Source organism: Neomonachus schauinslandi, chromosome 6 (genome assembly GCF_002201575.2).
Source record: "Neomonachus schauinslandi chromosome 6, ASM220157v2, whole genome shotgun sequence".
Lineage (NCBI taxonomy): Eukaryota > Metazoa > Chordata > Mammalia > Carnivora > Phocidae > Neomonachus > Neomonachus schauinslandi.
The window spans coordinates 89,903,724-89,919,459 of record NC_058408.1 but is presented as its reverse complement, the minus strand read 5'-3'; the positions used below and the strand labels follow the sequence as shown (position 1 = coordinate 89,919,459).

General features: G+C 36.7%; 1 protein-coding gene across 1 annotated transcript in view; it reads left to right on the top strand.

Annotated features, from left to right (window-relative positions):
- The first annotated feature begins 401 nt into the window (after positions 1 to 401).
- Positions 402 to 15,736, top strand: part of LOC123323178 (ankyrin-3) — a 113,578-nt gene continuing 98,243 nt past the window's right edge. The window contains exons 1-6 of the mRNA XM_044916209.1: positions 402 to 470; positions 2,042 to 2,143; positions 2,571 to 2,669; positions 2,880 to 2,978; positions 10,709 to 10,807; positions 15,129 to 15,314. Of these exons, the coding sequence (XP_044772144.1) occupies positions 402 to 470; positions 2,042 to 2,143; positions 2,571 to 2,669; positions 2,880 to 2,978; positions 10,709 to 10,807; positions 15,129 to 15,314 (654 nt within the window). The remainder of the gene's footprint in view (positions 471 to 2,041; positions 2,144 to 2,570; positions 2,670 to 2,879; positions 2,979 to 10,708; positions 10,808 to 15,128; positions 15,315 to 15,736) is intronic.

The window sequence follows — 15,736 nt, the reverse complement described above, 5'->3', positions numbered from 1 at the left end:
ATAGCTGCTGTTGTTGTGAAGAAGACTTCCTGTAGTGTTGCAGGCAGTATTTTAATTAATACAGTTACTTCCACACAATTTACTTATTTATTGGTTCATTCATTCACAAGACATTTGTAGGCACCTGCTATGGGCTAGGATGCTTCTAATTGCAGGGGAAACAGAAAGATGAATGTTATACTATAGTCACTGGCTTGTGGTAGGTCAAGGCATGTGGTAACTCAGGCCAAAGATTTAAGCCTATGGAAGCCTACAATCTGTAAATAAATTGGTTTACTCTTTATTCAGAGCAGTGATTCTCAGCTGGGAATTCCCTCCTTCCCCTGCTGCCAAGGGAAATTTGGCAATTCAGGATACATATTTACTAGTCATAAATAGGGGATAGTTGGTAAAGGCCAGGAATGCTAGTAGACATCGACACCGAGCCGGACTGTCTCCCACATCAAAGAATTACCTGGATCAAAATGCCAGTAGGGGCTCCTGGCTGGCTCAGTTTGTGGAGCGTGTGTCTCTTGATCTCTGGGTTGTGGGTTTGAGCCCCACGTTGGGTGTAGAGATTACTTAAAATAAAATAAAATCTTAAAAAAAAAGTGCCAGTGGTGCTGAGATTGGGAAGGCCTGATTTAGAGGAAAAGGGATAGTCCCTCAGAGAGGCATACTGCTATACATGAGAAGGGTGGACACTATAGAGATGGACGCCTCTCCTTTGAGGACTTGAGCAAGTCAAATCTTAACTAAATTGACCCACACCAGAACCAAAGACCCTTCTGAGAGATGGGATTTCCTTCAGCTCAATTACATTTCCAGGGATGAATTAGCATCCCTCAAAGATTGGCATCTTGTCTGCTTTCCAGTTGCCTGCCCCTTGATCTGCCTCTGCTTGTTCTCAAGGGGCTTACAATTTAGGGAGGAAGAAGGACAGGTAAACCCAAAACTATAATGCTGTGTGAGAAATACCAAGAGGGCTTAATGAAATTAATGCTGTGGGAGCACTGAGCATTCATCTCTGCCCGGGAGGTCTGGGAAGGCTTTCCAGATGAGGTGGCCTGTGAACGGGGGCTTTGAAGGGATTCGCCAAATGGCTGAAAGAAGACAATCTCCTCTGTTATTTAAGCCACACCCTGCATGATTGCATTGATAACTAGCGGCAGATGGTTTTGGCTCCCCTTTCAGGAAAACCTGCTTCTGTGGTGTCCTACACGGATCAGGACTCCTTTCCAAATTGTGCAGATCCAACTTTGAAGTCTTTCCTTTCTGTTAAAGATTTCACTAGTAGGTGGTTTCAACCCCGCAATCGTAGGTACTAGAGTTTAGCAGAAAGGCAAGAGTTCTAAGTTTTTGGTGAATGAATTACAGATTTGGTGTTTGTTGTTTTTAAATTTATATGTATTTATTTATTTGCTCCTGCTAATGCTCCTAATAGAGTTTTCTCAGGTGGTGACCTTAGCTTGCTTGAAAATATATGGAAAGTATGCTTCACAATTTGGGTAGACATTTATAAATGCTTTTCAAATACATTCTGTGTTCCAACATATGGCTATGCGCTGTAGGAAAATCCAAGAGAACATCTCCAAAATCCTGTTAAACTAGTATAACAACATTAAATGTATTTGTGAAGCTATGAATTGAAAAATTATTTATAATAGTTAAATATGAAAGAATGGAATAGATGTGAAGTTTCTGACAAAACAGAATAGTGAGATTTTCATAATCAGACCACCAGGAAGTTAATGGGATTGCTCTTTACTCTCCAGGAATCGTATGTTGATTTAAGGTACCTACATGGTATGGGAAATTTTCTCTTTCAGTTCAGGATCGGTTATGACATCACACAGGGGTAATTTTGTACACTTGAAACTAACTTTTCAAGAATTTGTCCTTTTCCTGGTGACTTTACAAAGACCTTTAAGAGTATTTTCATGTTAGAAATATAATAGTTCAATTTAAAAATCTTTCTTTTTAGTTTGGAGTATAAGCTGAATAGTTCTAACATGTCTATGAGTTTCATTTTTCATCAAAATGTCCTTCTTTTTTATTTTAGTCTGATGCCAATGCAAGTTACTTAAGAGCAGCTCGAGCTGGACACCTAGAAAAGGCCCTTGACTACATAAAAAATGGGGTTGACATCAACATTTGCAATCAGGTTAGTTGTGGTTATTGTTGCTGTTTAATTTTTGACTTAAAATTTTAAACATCCAGACTATAAACTCCTTGAATCTTTTATTAGTTATTACCAAGACTTTCTTTTTTTTTTTGCCAGTTTGGGTGGTTTTGTTTTTTTTTGTTGTTGTTGTTGTTTTTTTTTTCATATTTTCAAATGACTCTGCTTTGTTAAAGGAGCATTCAGAAATGTAGGTAGGCATCCTTTAATAATTCCTAAAATTTAGTAAATAATGATACCAGAACAACCCACCTAAATTTTAAGTACCTTTATTCCTAATTCAAGTTTCAGCACTGCACACATACAAGTAATTGTTGGTGGGTTATGATCTTCAGAGTTCTAAGTAGACTAAAGTTTGCTGCTCTATTCTCAACCTGCTGAGTAAAGCTTTCCCTTCACTCTTAATCAGAACGGGTTGAACGCTCTCCATCTTGCTTCCAAAGAAGGCCATGTAGAAGTTGTTTCTGAACTGCTACAGAGAGAAGCCAATGTGGATGCAGCTACGAAGGTCAGTATCCCACATTTAATGCTTTTTATGTCACTTGACAAATTCAGTGAAGATTCAGCCCTTGATAAGAATCAGGGCAAGCTTCTCATGAGATACTTGTCAACCATGTTCTCTTTGGGAAACTTATAAACATGGAGGGATTCCATATTTTATAAAATGTTGAAATAGAGAAATAAAGAGGGTGAGTTGATGTATCTTTTCATTTTACAGAAAGGAAACACAGCCTTGCATATAGCATCTTTGGCTGGGCAAGCGGAGGTGGTAAAAGTCTTAGTTACAAATGGAGCCAATGTCAATGCACAATCTCAGGTAAACCTACAACTCTATTGCAAATAAATGTTGTTATAATTTATAGATGTTCTTTGGGCCAAGTCCTATATCCTCTAAGAATACAATTCAATGAATAAATTGTCACAAATTATTTAAATTCATATATATCCTCTTTATGTGTGAGAGAGATTTTTTTAAAGTCATCCATCTATGAAACTGGACTGGTAGTCATAGACACAAATGTTTAGGGAATATCTGTAATGTAGAGTCTTACACTATTTTAGGATGCTAGCTCAGTCTACTCTCAGTACCTCAGTAGTCTCAGTACAAAGGAAATGAGAATTCCTATATATGAGGAAATGCTCTTAAAAGTTCATTATACTTCAGTGCTTTATTTAGTTGAAAAAAGGGAGATACTGCTTAATTCCTGTTTAGTAACTAACTAAGGCCTCATTGTTGTTCCCTGAAACAGATTAAAAAAAAAAAAAGAATAAACTTTAGAATTCCCCAAACTAAAATTTCCAGATTCTTTGTTTCAGATATAAGCTAATGATTCATTCAGTAGGACCTCCTATGTGCTCTGAGTCTTGCATGAGGTTCTAATTAGATTATCATTTGGTAGACTTTCAGTCTAAAAGAATTTACTTTAAAATAGGTTTAAAAATGGTCCTCATAATCCGAATTTTTCATTATTTCAGTCTCCACAGAAATGAGGTTATATAGGAAAGCAAACATCATCATAACACAGAAATATCTGCTAAGAACCTGGCCATTTTTAAAACTGGTCCTTACTCAAGTGTTCCTTCTCATTGGATGCCTTCATGTACTCCTGTTTGTCCGTCTGTACCCCAGGCAGTTGGATACTGAACAAATTGATTACAGAACAAAACGGAAAGTTTTGCAAAAGACACAGGATGACATGAAGTTAGGGGGATGGTGTTAGAGAACCCTGGATGCACAACTAAGCGTGGATTGTGGTTTTCTAGCAATGTGTGAAGAATTAGGATGATTTCCTGATAAGTGTTTCAAATGAGAATGATTTGAAAATCAAAAGATTAAATGACCAAAAAAAAAAAAAAAAAACTTAGGTGAGGTCTTTGGTTTGCAAATGCATTTGCAAAAAGGCTGTCTTTTTACTTATGCTGTGAAAATAAAAAGTAAAGGACATCAAGCTATCATATAATTTTGTTGGAAAAATTTTACTTTTCCTCCACAGAAATCCTATTTGGTTTAGTCTTTGTTCATTTTGAGAACTCATACATGAATTTCAGTTATAACCAATATTTTGTTAATTCCTAAACTTGCTTCTACATGTGCTAGTTTTGTCTTTTAGAATAAAGTCTCAATCTAACTTTTTTCATTATTTGCTATGGCCTTTTGATTTCCATTTTTTTAAAGATTTTATTTATTTATTTGAGAGAGAGAATGAGATAGAAAGAGCATGAGAGGGGGGAGGGTCAGAGGGAGAAGCAGACTCCCTGCTGAGCAGGGAACCCTATGCGGGACTCAATCCCGGGACTCCAGGATCATGACCTGAGCCAAAGGCAGTTGCTTAACCAACTGAGCCATCCAGGCGCCCTTGATTTCCATTTTTAAGTGTACTCGATTTCCCCAGCCATCTTCAGTACTGGTTATCTTTGGCTAACAGGAGCCTCCTATAGTTTATGGGTCCACGGAATTGGGGCGACTTCCTCCATGGTTACTACGGCCATAGTAACATGATGCTGATGCTGTTAAATATCAGTGTCATGGAGAAGCAACTGAACAACGCTTCCAAACACGTGATTTCTTGTATGTCTGATCTGATTCTTTTCTAGTTCCTTGTGGTTGGACCTTTGATACGTGGTCCACTTATGCTGATTCCCTAGGAGGGTTTACTTAGAGTAATAATGCTTTTCCAGAAGGGAATGATATAAAGTTGAATATTGACAAGTATAGCCCATTGATAGAGATACAGACCAGCTGACTATAAGCAAAGCATCATGCTTTTCAAACATCTTTTTACTGGAAAATAACTAGTGTTAAGCTCTGAGAGAGTGGGAGAACTCTTTAATCCATTTTCATTTCCTTTATCCCCCCAAGGGAGAAGAAATAAACTTCCTTCTTTTAAACATTTCACACATTCTTGACCAATGTTTAGAGCAGCCATAATTTTAAACCTCCTTGACGATGTCGGAGAGAATCCGCAATTGAAATCAAATCCTGACCCGATTTGATTTCAGTTTATACACATTCCCTAGTGATGATGAAGTGACGGAGAAAAACATGGGCTGCAGAATTCCCTGTTCCTTGCAGCTGTGCTTGGCATGCCCTGCCCCGACAGTTCGCAGTGAAGCAGGCCCCCTTCATCTGGACACCTGCCCCCCTGTGCCTCTGAGTCGCGTCATTCCTTGGACAGAATAAGTAATAAGATGGCCATGCAGCACAATGGGGTTTCCATGATAACTCCTGGTAGCAGCTTTTCAATAGGAACTCTTACAAAGAACGACAAGCGATAATGCCATGAGATTAAATTCCATTTAGGCGTCAGCACATAAAGCATCACAGGAGTATTAATATTCAAGAAAGACAGCATCCCTGTCTGAGTGAAGTTTTAACCAAATAGGTAATATGTAATAGCCAACAAGAACTAGTGCCAAGAGAGTCCCCCACCTTCCTTACATATAAAAATTCTCCTTATCTTGAAAATAAAAATGAAATTGGACAATATCAAGTTCTGATCTTATAAACTGAGGGTCTGTAAGCTAAGAATTTTTAGATGTTACTTTAAATTAGTTTTTGTCATTGCTTTGATCTTATATCTTAATAAGTTAGTTAACTCTTTTTTATATTACTTAACATTCCAGAAATGATTTAGGCCTACCCTGAGAAAGAAATTGGGTTGGATAGTTAAATTGTGATTATAAAGAACTCTACAATGATTAAGTCCTTCATACTTTGTACTAAATATGTCAACAAGGATTACTAGTGTTTGCAATTGGAAAATCTCAAACTGCCACATCAAATGACAGCCCTCAGTCTTTTCTCCTTCTCTGTCTTTATTCTGTAATATAAGGCACAAACTGTGTTTATCAAGAAGCAAAGTCTGTTTCAAATAATATTTTACCATAACTATCAAAATATTCTAAATTTTCATAGTAGTATTAACAGTGAGAAGACCCTATGGGGTCTTCTGGGGGGGGGGGGCTGTTTTTTTTAAATTTTTATATTGTGTTTATTTAAACTCTGAATAGGTAATACATTCACATGGTTCTACCATCAAAATGCATGAAAAGACAAAGTGGAGGGCCTCCTCCCATCCCTGACCCCCATCTGCCCAGTCCCCACCCATCTCCGTCCAGGGTGAAACAGGTACTGCGTTTCTGTGGATCCTTTTCAGAAAAGATAAGACCCTTTGATTAAAGCAGTGCCTCCTTGGTCTTTTTCTGTTTTTAAATGTTTCCTTTGGTGGGGAGGTCAGGTCTTGATGAAGTCAGAAGATAGGTATGATAGAGCCTCTCTGTCCTTTGACCTTATAGCACACCTGTAATCTAACCAACATTCACAAAAATCAATATCAGATGTAAATCAGTGTAAATCTGATGCTCTGCCCTTAACGTTTTAATTCATAGGAGCACTTCATGATGTACACAGGCTGACTCTAGGAACCTAGGATTGATAAGAAAAGTTCATGGATGAAATGTCAGCCCTTACTTAAATGGAATAACAGGAGGACTTTGTTCTTTACTTTATTTGGGTGGATACTAGGCAGCATGCTTCGGTATGCTATAAATTTATAGGTCTGCATATTTGCCTGCTTTTGATAACACCACAATAAATGTTCCGAGCAAAAGGTGTTGAAGATAATGGATAAGATCAGGTATGAAAGAGCATACTTTCTCAATCTTGAGCTGTTCTGCCTTTTGAAAATTGAGTCTATTGTTGCTACAGAAAAAAAAAAACTGTAAATTGGGCACCCATATGTTCCATTTTGGCCAGCTCTTTGTTTTGGAAATTTCCTAAGTTAGGAAATTAATTTAAAAAAAAAGCAAAACAGTGGTATGCTTTTTTCTCTTAAGAGAAAAATAACATTCCTTCTGAAATCGGACCATTCTCCCAATCCAGATACTATTTTACAAAAAATCATTTCAGCTGTAGGTTGTCCCATGACAACACATTGAATTACTTGTGCCCTAAGCCTCTTTGTAAGAGAGAGTAATGGTAATGTTTTTATTCAGTCTTTCCAAAGGATGCTTATAATTACTCCCTAGAACCATAACTAAATAATGTACATGTGTTCTCATGCTATGTTGATCCTTTCTTGATAGATGAGATTTGTATTAAATGGTGTTATTGGGATTAAAACTAACTTGAGCAAAAAAGAGAATTTATTGAAATTATGTGGAGAACACATAGAATAGAAAGCTAAAGAAGCTTTTTGGAAGGCTTTGGAAACTAGATAGTTGGGGTGAGAGTAATCAGAAGCTATATGGTAGAGTTGCCCTTCGATATGGTCTTTACAGACCAGTTCAAGGTGGGGAGGGGGGACTTCGCAGAAAACAGAATTGAGAAAGAGAATAGACCTGGAAGAGCAAACAGAAGATGTCCTGTACATATGTTTACCCTGTGGTTGAAGAAGGGCAGGCTAATTTTTCTCAAAGATGGCCAAGACACGTGCTACCTACATTTCAGGGTAAGAGGTAGTCCCCTAAAGAAAATCAGAGCAGTATTGCCCAAAGGGGAAACAGATGCTTGGTGACCAAAACTAAAGCAAAACAAAATAAACACACAAGCCTATACATACCCCCTATAAAATGGAAATTTCCATTATGGAGGAAAAAACAAAAACACCAAAAACATTTTATCAATATGAACAGCAGAAGTAAAATGAGGCCATTCAATACCATTCAATGTATATCAATACATCACACCATATATTGTGTGATTCCATTTATATGAAATGTTCAGAGAGATAGAAGGCAATGAGTGGTGGCCAGAGGCCATGGGGAGCGGTGAATGGGAGTGAATACTAATGGTACAGAGTTCCTTTTTGCAGTGATGAAAATGTTCTGGAATTAGATAGTGGGGATGGTTGCCCAAGTTTGTGAATATACTACAACCCACTAAATTGTACACTTTAAATGGGTGAGTTTTATGGTATGTGAATTATATATCAATAAAAATTTATAAAAATAAAAAGTATGAAAGAATGTGACCATTCCAAAAATGACCAGCTTTTGGGCAATGCAATAGAATGGCAGAACTCAAAAAAAAAAAAAAAGAGGAGAAGCAGTTGTGGAAAACAATGAATTACAGGGCTCAATCTGGTTGTGATCCTTATCTACATATTATTTTTGAGTAATTCCAGTTCCACAGTTCACTCTGCTGTTGTGAAAAGGGCATATGGAATGATTTAAAAGTTGTGATTCTTAAGAATCACTCTTTGGAAGCTCCAGGTCTGTAAAAACAGCATCTTTTAAACCTCAGTACCTGGTCTTGGATTATCTTCCTGGGTCATGAAAGGTTTGGTTCTGGAAGATAAACTCAAGAACAGTCTGCATACATCGGGCCAGAAGCCAGATACTTATAGATAGACCAGTGTTCCTTAGATAATCGTGAACTACAGCAAAACCCTGCCCTGAAGTTGAGAAAATAACATCCATTTTCAAGATTTTTCTTAAGAGCTTTACTCCTAAAATCTGAATCTTCCATCTAGAAATTTCAGCTGATGAAGAAAGACAGATACCTAGTAGTTCACTGAGCTATCACAAAAATCCACCCTGGTTTTTATCTTTCTCTTCTTCCTTAATATTTTCAAGTTTTTTTTCTTTTGTTTTGGTTTTTAAAGGATATTTAACTCAACCAAGGATAAAATGATCTTCCATTTTGGTCAAATGAAGGAAACAAAAAAAATAGCAATATAAGAGTAATCCTAAACTACCTGTCAGTTTCCCTCATAGGTCTGGGCAGAGTGACAAAGATGAAACACTCCAGGCACATACACACAAACATGCACACACACGTGTACACACATATTGCATTGCAGTTATTCCATGTTCCATGTTTGATGTTGATAAAACCTTTCATGATAGAACAGAGTAACAATGAACTTCAGTGATGTCAGTAGGTAGATAATTTAAAGGGAAGAAGCTCGAATGCCGTGTCATATTCTACTGCTTCTAATTTCGTGTCTCTGATTTGGAGCTTGGCAACTGGATAACCTAGCTTTTTACAATTATGTGTAAAATAGAATAAGTAGAATAGAGGAACCCTCTGATGAATAAGCATGGTAGATTTGGGAGAATGGTAGATTTGTTATGTGACATCACTTTTATCATCAGCTCAAGGATCTTTTAACTTACTTTTAAATTCGCAGCTAAAAGCCAAAAAAGTGATGTCACCAGAGCCTGAATTATAGATAAGTAAGGTAATCATATAGTAAATGATATTTATAATGATGAACCTAAACCTTTTGAATCACAAAAGTTTGAGTAATAGTTGGTACATTTTATTTAGAATATATTTACTTTTATTCTTTCCAATTGTATAATGTATACAATAAAATTTCCAGAACATTCAGTTAAATAGAATTGTATTCTGAAAAATTTATTCAAAGAAAATTTGCTATAGTTTGAAAACTATGTTTTAATATATGTTTTGCAGTAAGATTTAAAAATATTACATAGACAACATATGAAAGTATTTCATAGATGTGAAATAAATTGTTCTAAAGAACAATCACACATATGCAACATATTTTTTTAAAAGATTTTATTTATTTATTTGACAAAGAGAGACACAGTGAGAGAGGGAACACAAGCAGAGGGAGCGGGAGAGGGAGAAGCAGGCTTCCCGTGGAGCAGGGAGCCCAGTGCAGAGCTCGATCCCAGGACCCTGGGATCATGACTTGAGCCTAAAGCAGATGCTTAATGGACTGAGCCACCCAGACACCCAAGCAACATATTTTAATAAAAAGCTTAAGATGCAATGTACACATTCATGTACTTGAATCCAGGTTCTTTGGCAGTTGGCCACATTTCAGACAAACATAAATACATACCTATACATAGTGTGTGTACATATATGTACATATGAATGCATATGTGTGTATTCTGAACATGAAACTACCACATCTTTGCTAAAAAAAAAAATGCAAGGCAGGAAACTTACAAAAAATCAACTACTAATTGAATTCTGTTTTGAAATTGAAGTATATACCCTTTTGCATATTGATGTTCTTTCCTTTGCTCCAAGTCACGTCACCTGTGGTGAGTTTGAAGCTCCTTAAAATTAATATAAATTCCTTCCAAATTAGGAAATATTTCAGACTCTTAATTTTATGTGAAAGTATTAAACCTTTTATTTAAAGTAGGTAATTATTGGTATGGGGGGAAAAACTCATTGGGACAATGACCAAATGTATTTTTCTTCATATCCTCATATCATCTAGGAAAATTCTTTACTCCTGGTAGGTGCTCAGTAAGAGGCTGATGATTAAACAAATGTACTTATTTATCTAAAGTGGATAGGTGTGAATTATACACTATTAGCTATGAACTATACTCAAGTTATAAATTATGAACTATAATTTTGAAATACACTTATAAATTCTGGTTAAACTATCATGCTTAGGCTTTTTAATAAATATGAATATCTGCATTAAAGTATCATTAAAATTATTATACACAAGCATTTTCTGGAACATATAATATCAGTACCATGGAAAACTAGATTGGCCCTATAATAAAGCCACAGACAAACATAGAAACATTTCATTTCTTCTTTTGCAGAATGGTTTCACGCCATTGTATATGGCAGCCCAGGAAAACCACCTCGAAGTTGTCAAGTTTCTTCTTGACAATGGTGCAAGCCAGAGCCTAGCCACAGAGGTAAGACATGTTGGTTCTTCCTGTGGGTAAGTTCACATGGGTGCAGGACATTTTGTAAGCCTGGAGTTATAGCGTGGAAACTTTGTCCCACTAGAGTTTAGTTACAGTCATATATTAATGTGAGGATTCTTCAATGTTTATGAAATACACTAGAAAGTCTATTTTCAATTTTTAAAGAATCTTCCATTGCACAGATACCTTTTCTGCTCTTAAATGCCTGGCTCTACCTTATAATTGAGCTATTTGTTTAATATCTACATATTTGCTTTAGAACACTTTTCCGTTTCTTATAATTTTGCCTCAAAGTCAACCACTGTTTTTGAAACATTTTGTAGTACGACAAGTTTGAAAACTGTTTTTTCCAAATATAAGTTAGCATAATTATAATGATTGAATTTACATAGTTAACTAGATTTAATTCACACTTTTCAACAAAACTATTGTATGTTTTTAAGTGTTACATAAACATGGTAGTGAAGAAATTTTTGCAGTCTTGAAGAGTTGTTTTAAAATAAAAAGTTACTTAAGTCGTTGGGACTGTCCTAACGTAATACAGTTTATTTTTTAAACTAAACTGGATGGAAGATTGTGCTCCCTTGTGAAGTGTATCATTAGAACTATATTGCTAATATTAAAAGATCAACATTTGAGTATTCTCTATTTTTAACAAAATAATGAAAACAGATGCAGGATTATCCCTGTCATAATACTGCTCTTCTTAAATTCTGACATGTTTTCCAAATGGCACAAGAAAGATCGTGATAGAGGAATTGCATATAACCTCACCCAGCTTTTGAGATCGTGCCTTCTGGGGAAACCACTAAATAAATGAAGAGGCAGTTCGCACAAAAAGAAATACAAATGACCATAAATGTATGAAAATATCACATCCTCACTCATAGTCAAAGAAATATTAATTTATTAATCAGTTAAAAAATGAGATCCAGTCTTTCGCCCTGGAGTTGAGAAAAAGAATTTGAAGAGTAGAAGAAATGGGAGCTTTCCTACAGTGGTGGTAAAGTTGATCATTGGTTGCAACACTTTTGCAGAACATTTAACAGTAACTGTCAAAAGTTAGTGTTTATGTACCTTTTTACTTAGCAATTCTGTTTCTTCTAAGAATTTACATTACAGATATATTAGAGGGGGATACAAAAACAGTATACAAGAAGTTCATCAACAGAATTAGTATGAACAATTTTTTAAGAACTGGAACGAACCTAAATATGCACCAGTAAACCTGTTTAATAATATTGTGATACACAATAAAATGCTATTCAGCATTGTCAAAAATGAGGCAAGACTATAGATGCTGATAGAAGAAAATATCCATATTGTTCTCAGTGGTTTATTCTGAGCAGTGGGAGGGAGATTTACTTTTCACATTATACCCTTCCATACTGTTGAAGATTTTTATCATGAGAATGTATTGTTTTTGTGATAATATTCTTAAGGGTAGGTAAGAAGTAACTACTGGTTGATAAGACAACACACATTTGGTAGGCATAGAGCAGTGCTTACTTGTTGGATAAGAGAAAAATCCATTCCCATTTTTTGATGGAAATACTAAATAATATAAATATCCCAATGAAAGTGATTTCATAGTACTTTCTTGGCCTGTGAAGGAGAAGGTAGTCTTTTTAGACTGTGATGTACAGATCACTAAGTATCTCTCCTTTAGAAGCAAGTAAGTCCAACTTACTGCTACGTCCTTGGCCTGATTGTGGTTTTTAAAACCTTTTCTGTATTAACTATGTATTAACTAACTATGTACTGTATACCCTATCTTTTCCATATATATATATATCTCTATCTATCTATCTATCTATATATATATATATATCTTCCTTCTTTTACTAATTAAGATTCTGAAGCATTAGGTTAAAGTATTTGTTCATTTACCCCACAAGTCATTATTAAGCACCCATTATGTTCCAGATACTCCACAAGGCATGGAGGTTCTCATGGAGCTTCTGTCATGTTTCCTTTTGGCTTGTATTTTTCTTCTTCTTCTTTTTTTTTTAAAGATTTATGTATTTATTTTAGAGAGAGCAGACAAGTAAGGGGAGGGGCAGAGAGAGGGAATCTCGGGCAGATTCCCCACTGAGTGCAGGGAGATTCCCCTCCTGACTCGAGGCTGGATCTCAGGATCCTGAGATCATAACCTGAGCCTGAAATCAAGAGTTGGCTGCTTAACTGACTGAGCCACCCCAGTGCCCCATGTATTTTTCTTTTAAGAATAACTGCACAGAGAGAACCAAACTGTTTAAACTGGGTTTGGAGCCAAAATCGGGAGCTACTAATTTTAGCTATTGACACCTTAGAGCTGGTATCTTTGTCTCTTTAATTGGCTTATTGCAGGAAGCACATTCTTGTGGGTGCTGTGGTCTCTGTTGCAGTTTATTTTCTGGTGCAAAGTAGTTTCCTTTATGTATAGGCCCTATGGGCTTAAAAGTTCATATTAGCAGAAAATATAGCCATTTAGTTTTGATTCAGAACCAGAAGCAGGCTGTCATTTTTACCCCTTACATTTTGTCCAGGTTTCACGTTCAATCTTAATACACAATTTTCCTTTGACCATTCTGTCCTTTAAAAAATGTATTTTTCTTTTGTTTTGTAATAGTAATAGATTACATAAATGAGAAAGTAAAGTGAAAAGCAAAAAGAAGAAAAAGCCACTGTTAATTTTCCCTAGAGATAACATTTTGTTTACTCCTTAAGACCTTTTGGTATATGTACACAACGCACATATTTATCTTTATGAAAATGAGGTCATATATTTACATAGCTATGTAGATTACTTTTCTCATAACATTAAATTGCATTCGAAACTTCATGCCCTTAAGGGTAAACCTGTGATGTTCTTTTGGTAATGTCTTGGTTGTTTTCAGCCTTTCTTAAGACTGCAGGGGAAGTCCTTCTAGCTACGTTAATGATCATCCTTTCCCTCTATTGGGTCTCCCTGGAAAAGTTGAAAGGGGCAGATGGAACTTCAGCTGGTTCTCGAAGCATGAAGAATAGACAGAATTTGTATATGTAGAGTGAGGCGGAGGACATTGCAGGGTGGGGGCATGGCATGAGTATAGAAGCCAGCGTAGAAATAGTTTGCACACCGCAGTTAATAAGGAGACTGCAGGAAAGGATTTATATGAGAAGAATCTGGACAATAGTGTCCCTTAGGTGTTTGGGGCCAATATTTTACACATCCTTAAATATAAATATACTGATGTGCATTCAGTCAAAAAAATGGTAGGAGCCCCTGTCTGATTTTCCAGCAAGGAAAAAAATGATGAAAGTGGTCTTTTAGGAAGACCAACAAGACACTAGTGTGCAAGTCACTAGATTTTCTCTTTCTCCCGTATGAACACCCTTCCACTGGAGTAGCCCTCTTCTTGTAGCACAAGGCTTACCGATATAAAATATCATGCCCAAGTAAAATAAGTACCTTACTTGCCAGTTCTCTAATAAAGATAATTTATAAATGTTCTTTTGAGTGCATGACAATAAAAGCATAGAAGAATTCAAATGCGAGCCAGTTTTAGGATTTTCTACTCCATGCTGTTCATTCCACTGTCAGTAACCTTAGATCATCCACTGATTACTTAACCACAGCAAAATCTGTAGCTGTCTTCTCTCTGTCAAGTCCCAGGGCAATACAGTGGGGAGGCTCAAAATGCACAGACCTGAGTGTATATCTCAATTTATTCTAGTCCTGTTTTGCATGATCCCTGTGTCTTCTCCCTTCATTGGTCAGAGAAGCCAAGAGTGTTTCATAAAGACCTTTCTTAAAACGGTGGTTACTATGGTTCACCAATTAACATATACAGAGTGGCCACCAGATATGTGCTAGGCATCAAGGTGCAATGAGGAAGCAGACAGGCCTCTCCCCCAGTTTTGAAATATCAGGGGAAATTTTTATAGCTTAATTAAATAAGATCCTTGGAAAAATTTACCTGGATTTAACCTGAAATATTGTTTTCACTGCAGTTATTTTCTGGATATTGAAATTATGGTATCTTTTTCCTCTTTATGTAGTACTTTTGTGTATTTTCAAGATTTACCCAATTAATGTGTATTACTTTTTAACAGAAAAAAACCCCAAAAACTTATTACAAATTTTTTTATTATTTTCTGCTTTGGTAAATATATAAATATAAACAAGTATTTATAGACATATACATATATATATGTCTTTTCACATATCTGTCTACTTGACTATGGTAGCTTTAAACAAAAATTGGTCGCTCAGTTGCATTCTTATTTGTTAATCAAAAAGAACATGTCCGCTAGGGCCGGTCTTGACCCATCCATTTATTTGCAGGATGGCTTCACACCATTGGCGGTAGCGTTGCAACAAGGTCACGATCAAGTCGTTTCCCTCCTGCTAGAGAATGACACTAAAGGAAAAGTGCGTCTTCCAGCTCTTCACATCGCTGCCCGAAAAGATGACACGAAGGCCGCGGCCCTGCTGCTGCAGAACGACAACAATGCAGACGTGGAGTCAAAGGTGAGGCGCGAAGGCGGGCAGCCGGCCATGCGCTCTCCTGCGCTAGCACCCACGCTGTAAGAATGCCTGGTCTCCCTTTTGGCAAGCTTACCCCAAAGCCTTAACCTCACTGGGAGCAAGGACAGTACGTGTCCAAGTCAGCCGATTGAAGGCGCGGCCCCCTCAGCATTTCCAGCTAGGAGGTAACCGTGCATGCTGCCTGATGCATGCTAACAGGGAGGCCACATCCGAGGTCCATTTATAGGCACCTGGTAGTTTCCTTCCTTCTGCCGTATATTTTGAATGTATCCAACACTTCAGCTCAAACACCAGGGTGGAAAATTACAAAATGCTAACCACAATGTGCACAAATAAACCTTTGGCTGGTATCTGAGATGAGAGGCAATGCACTGAGTATTGATCAGTTGTGGAGAGAGCGTGCC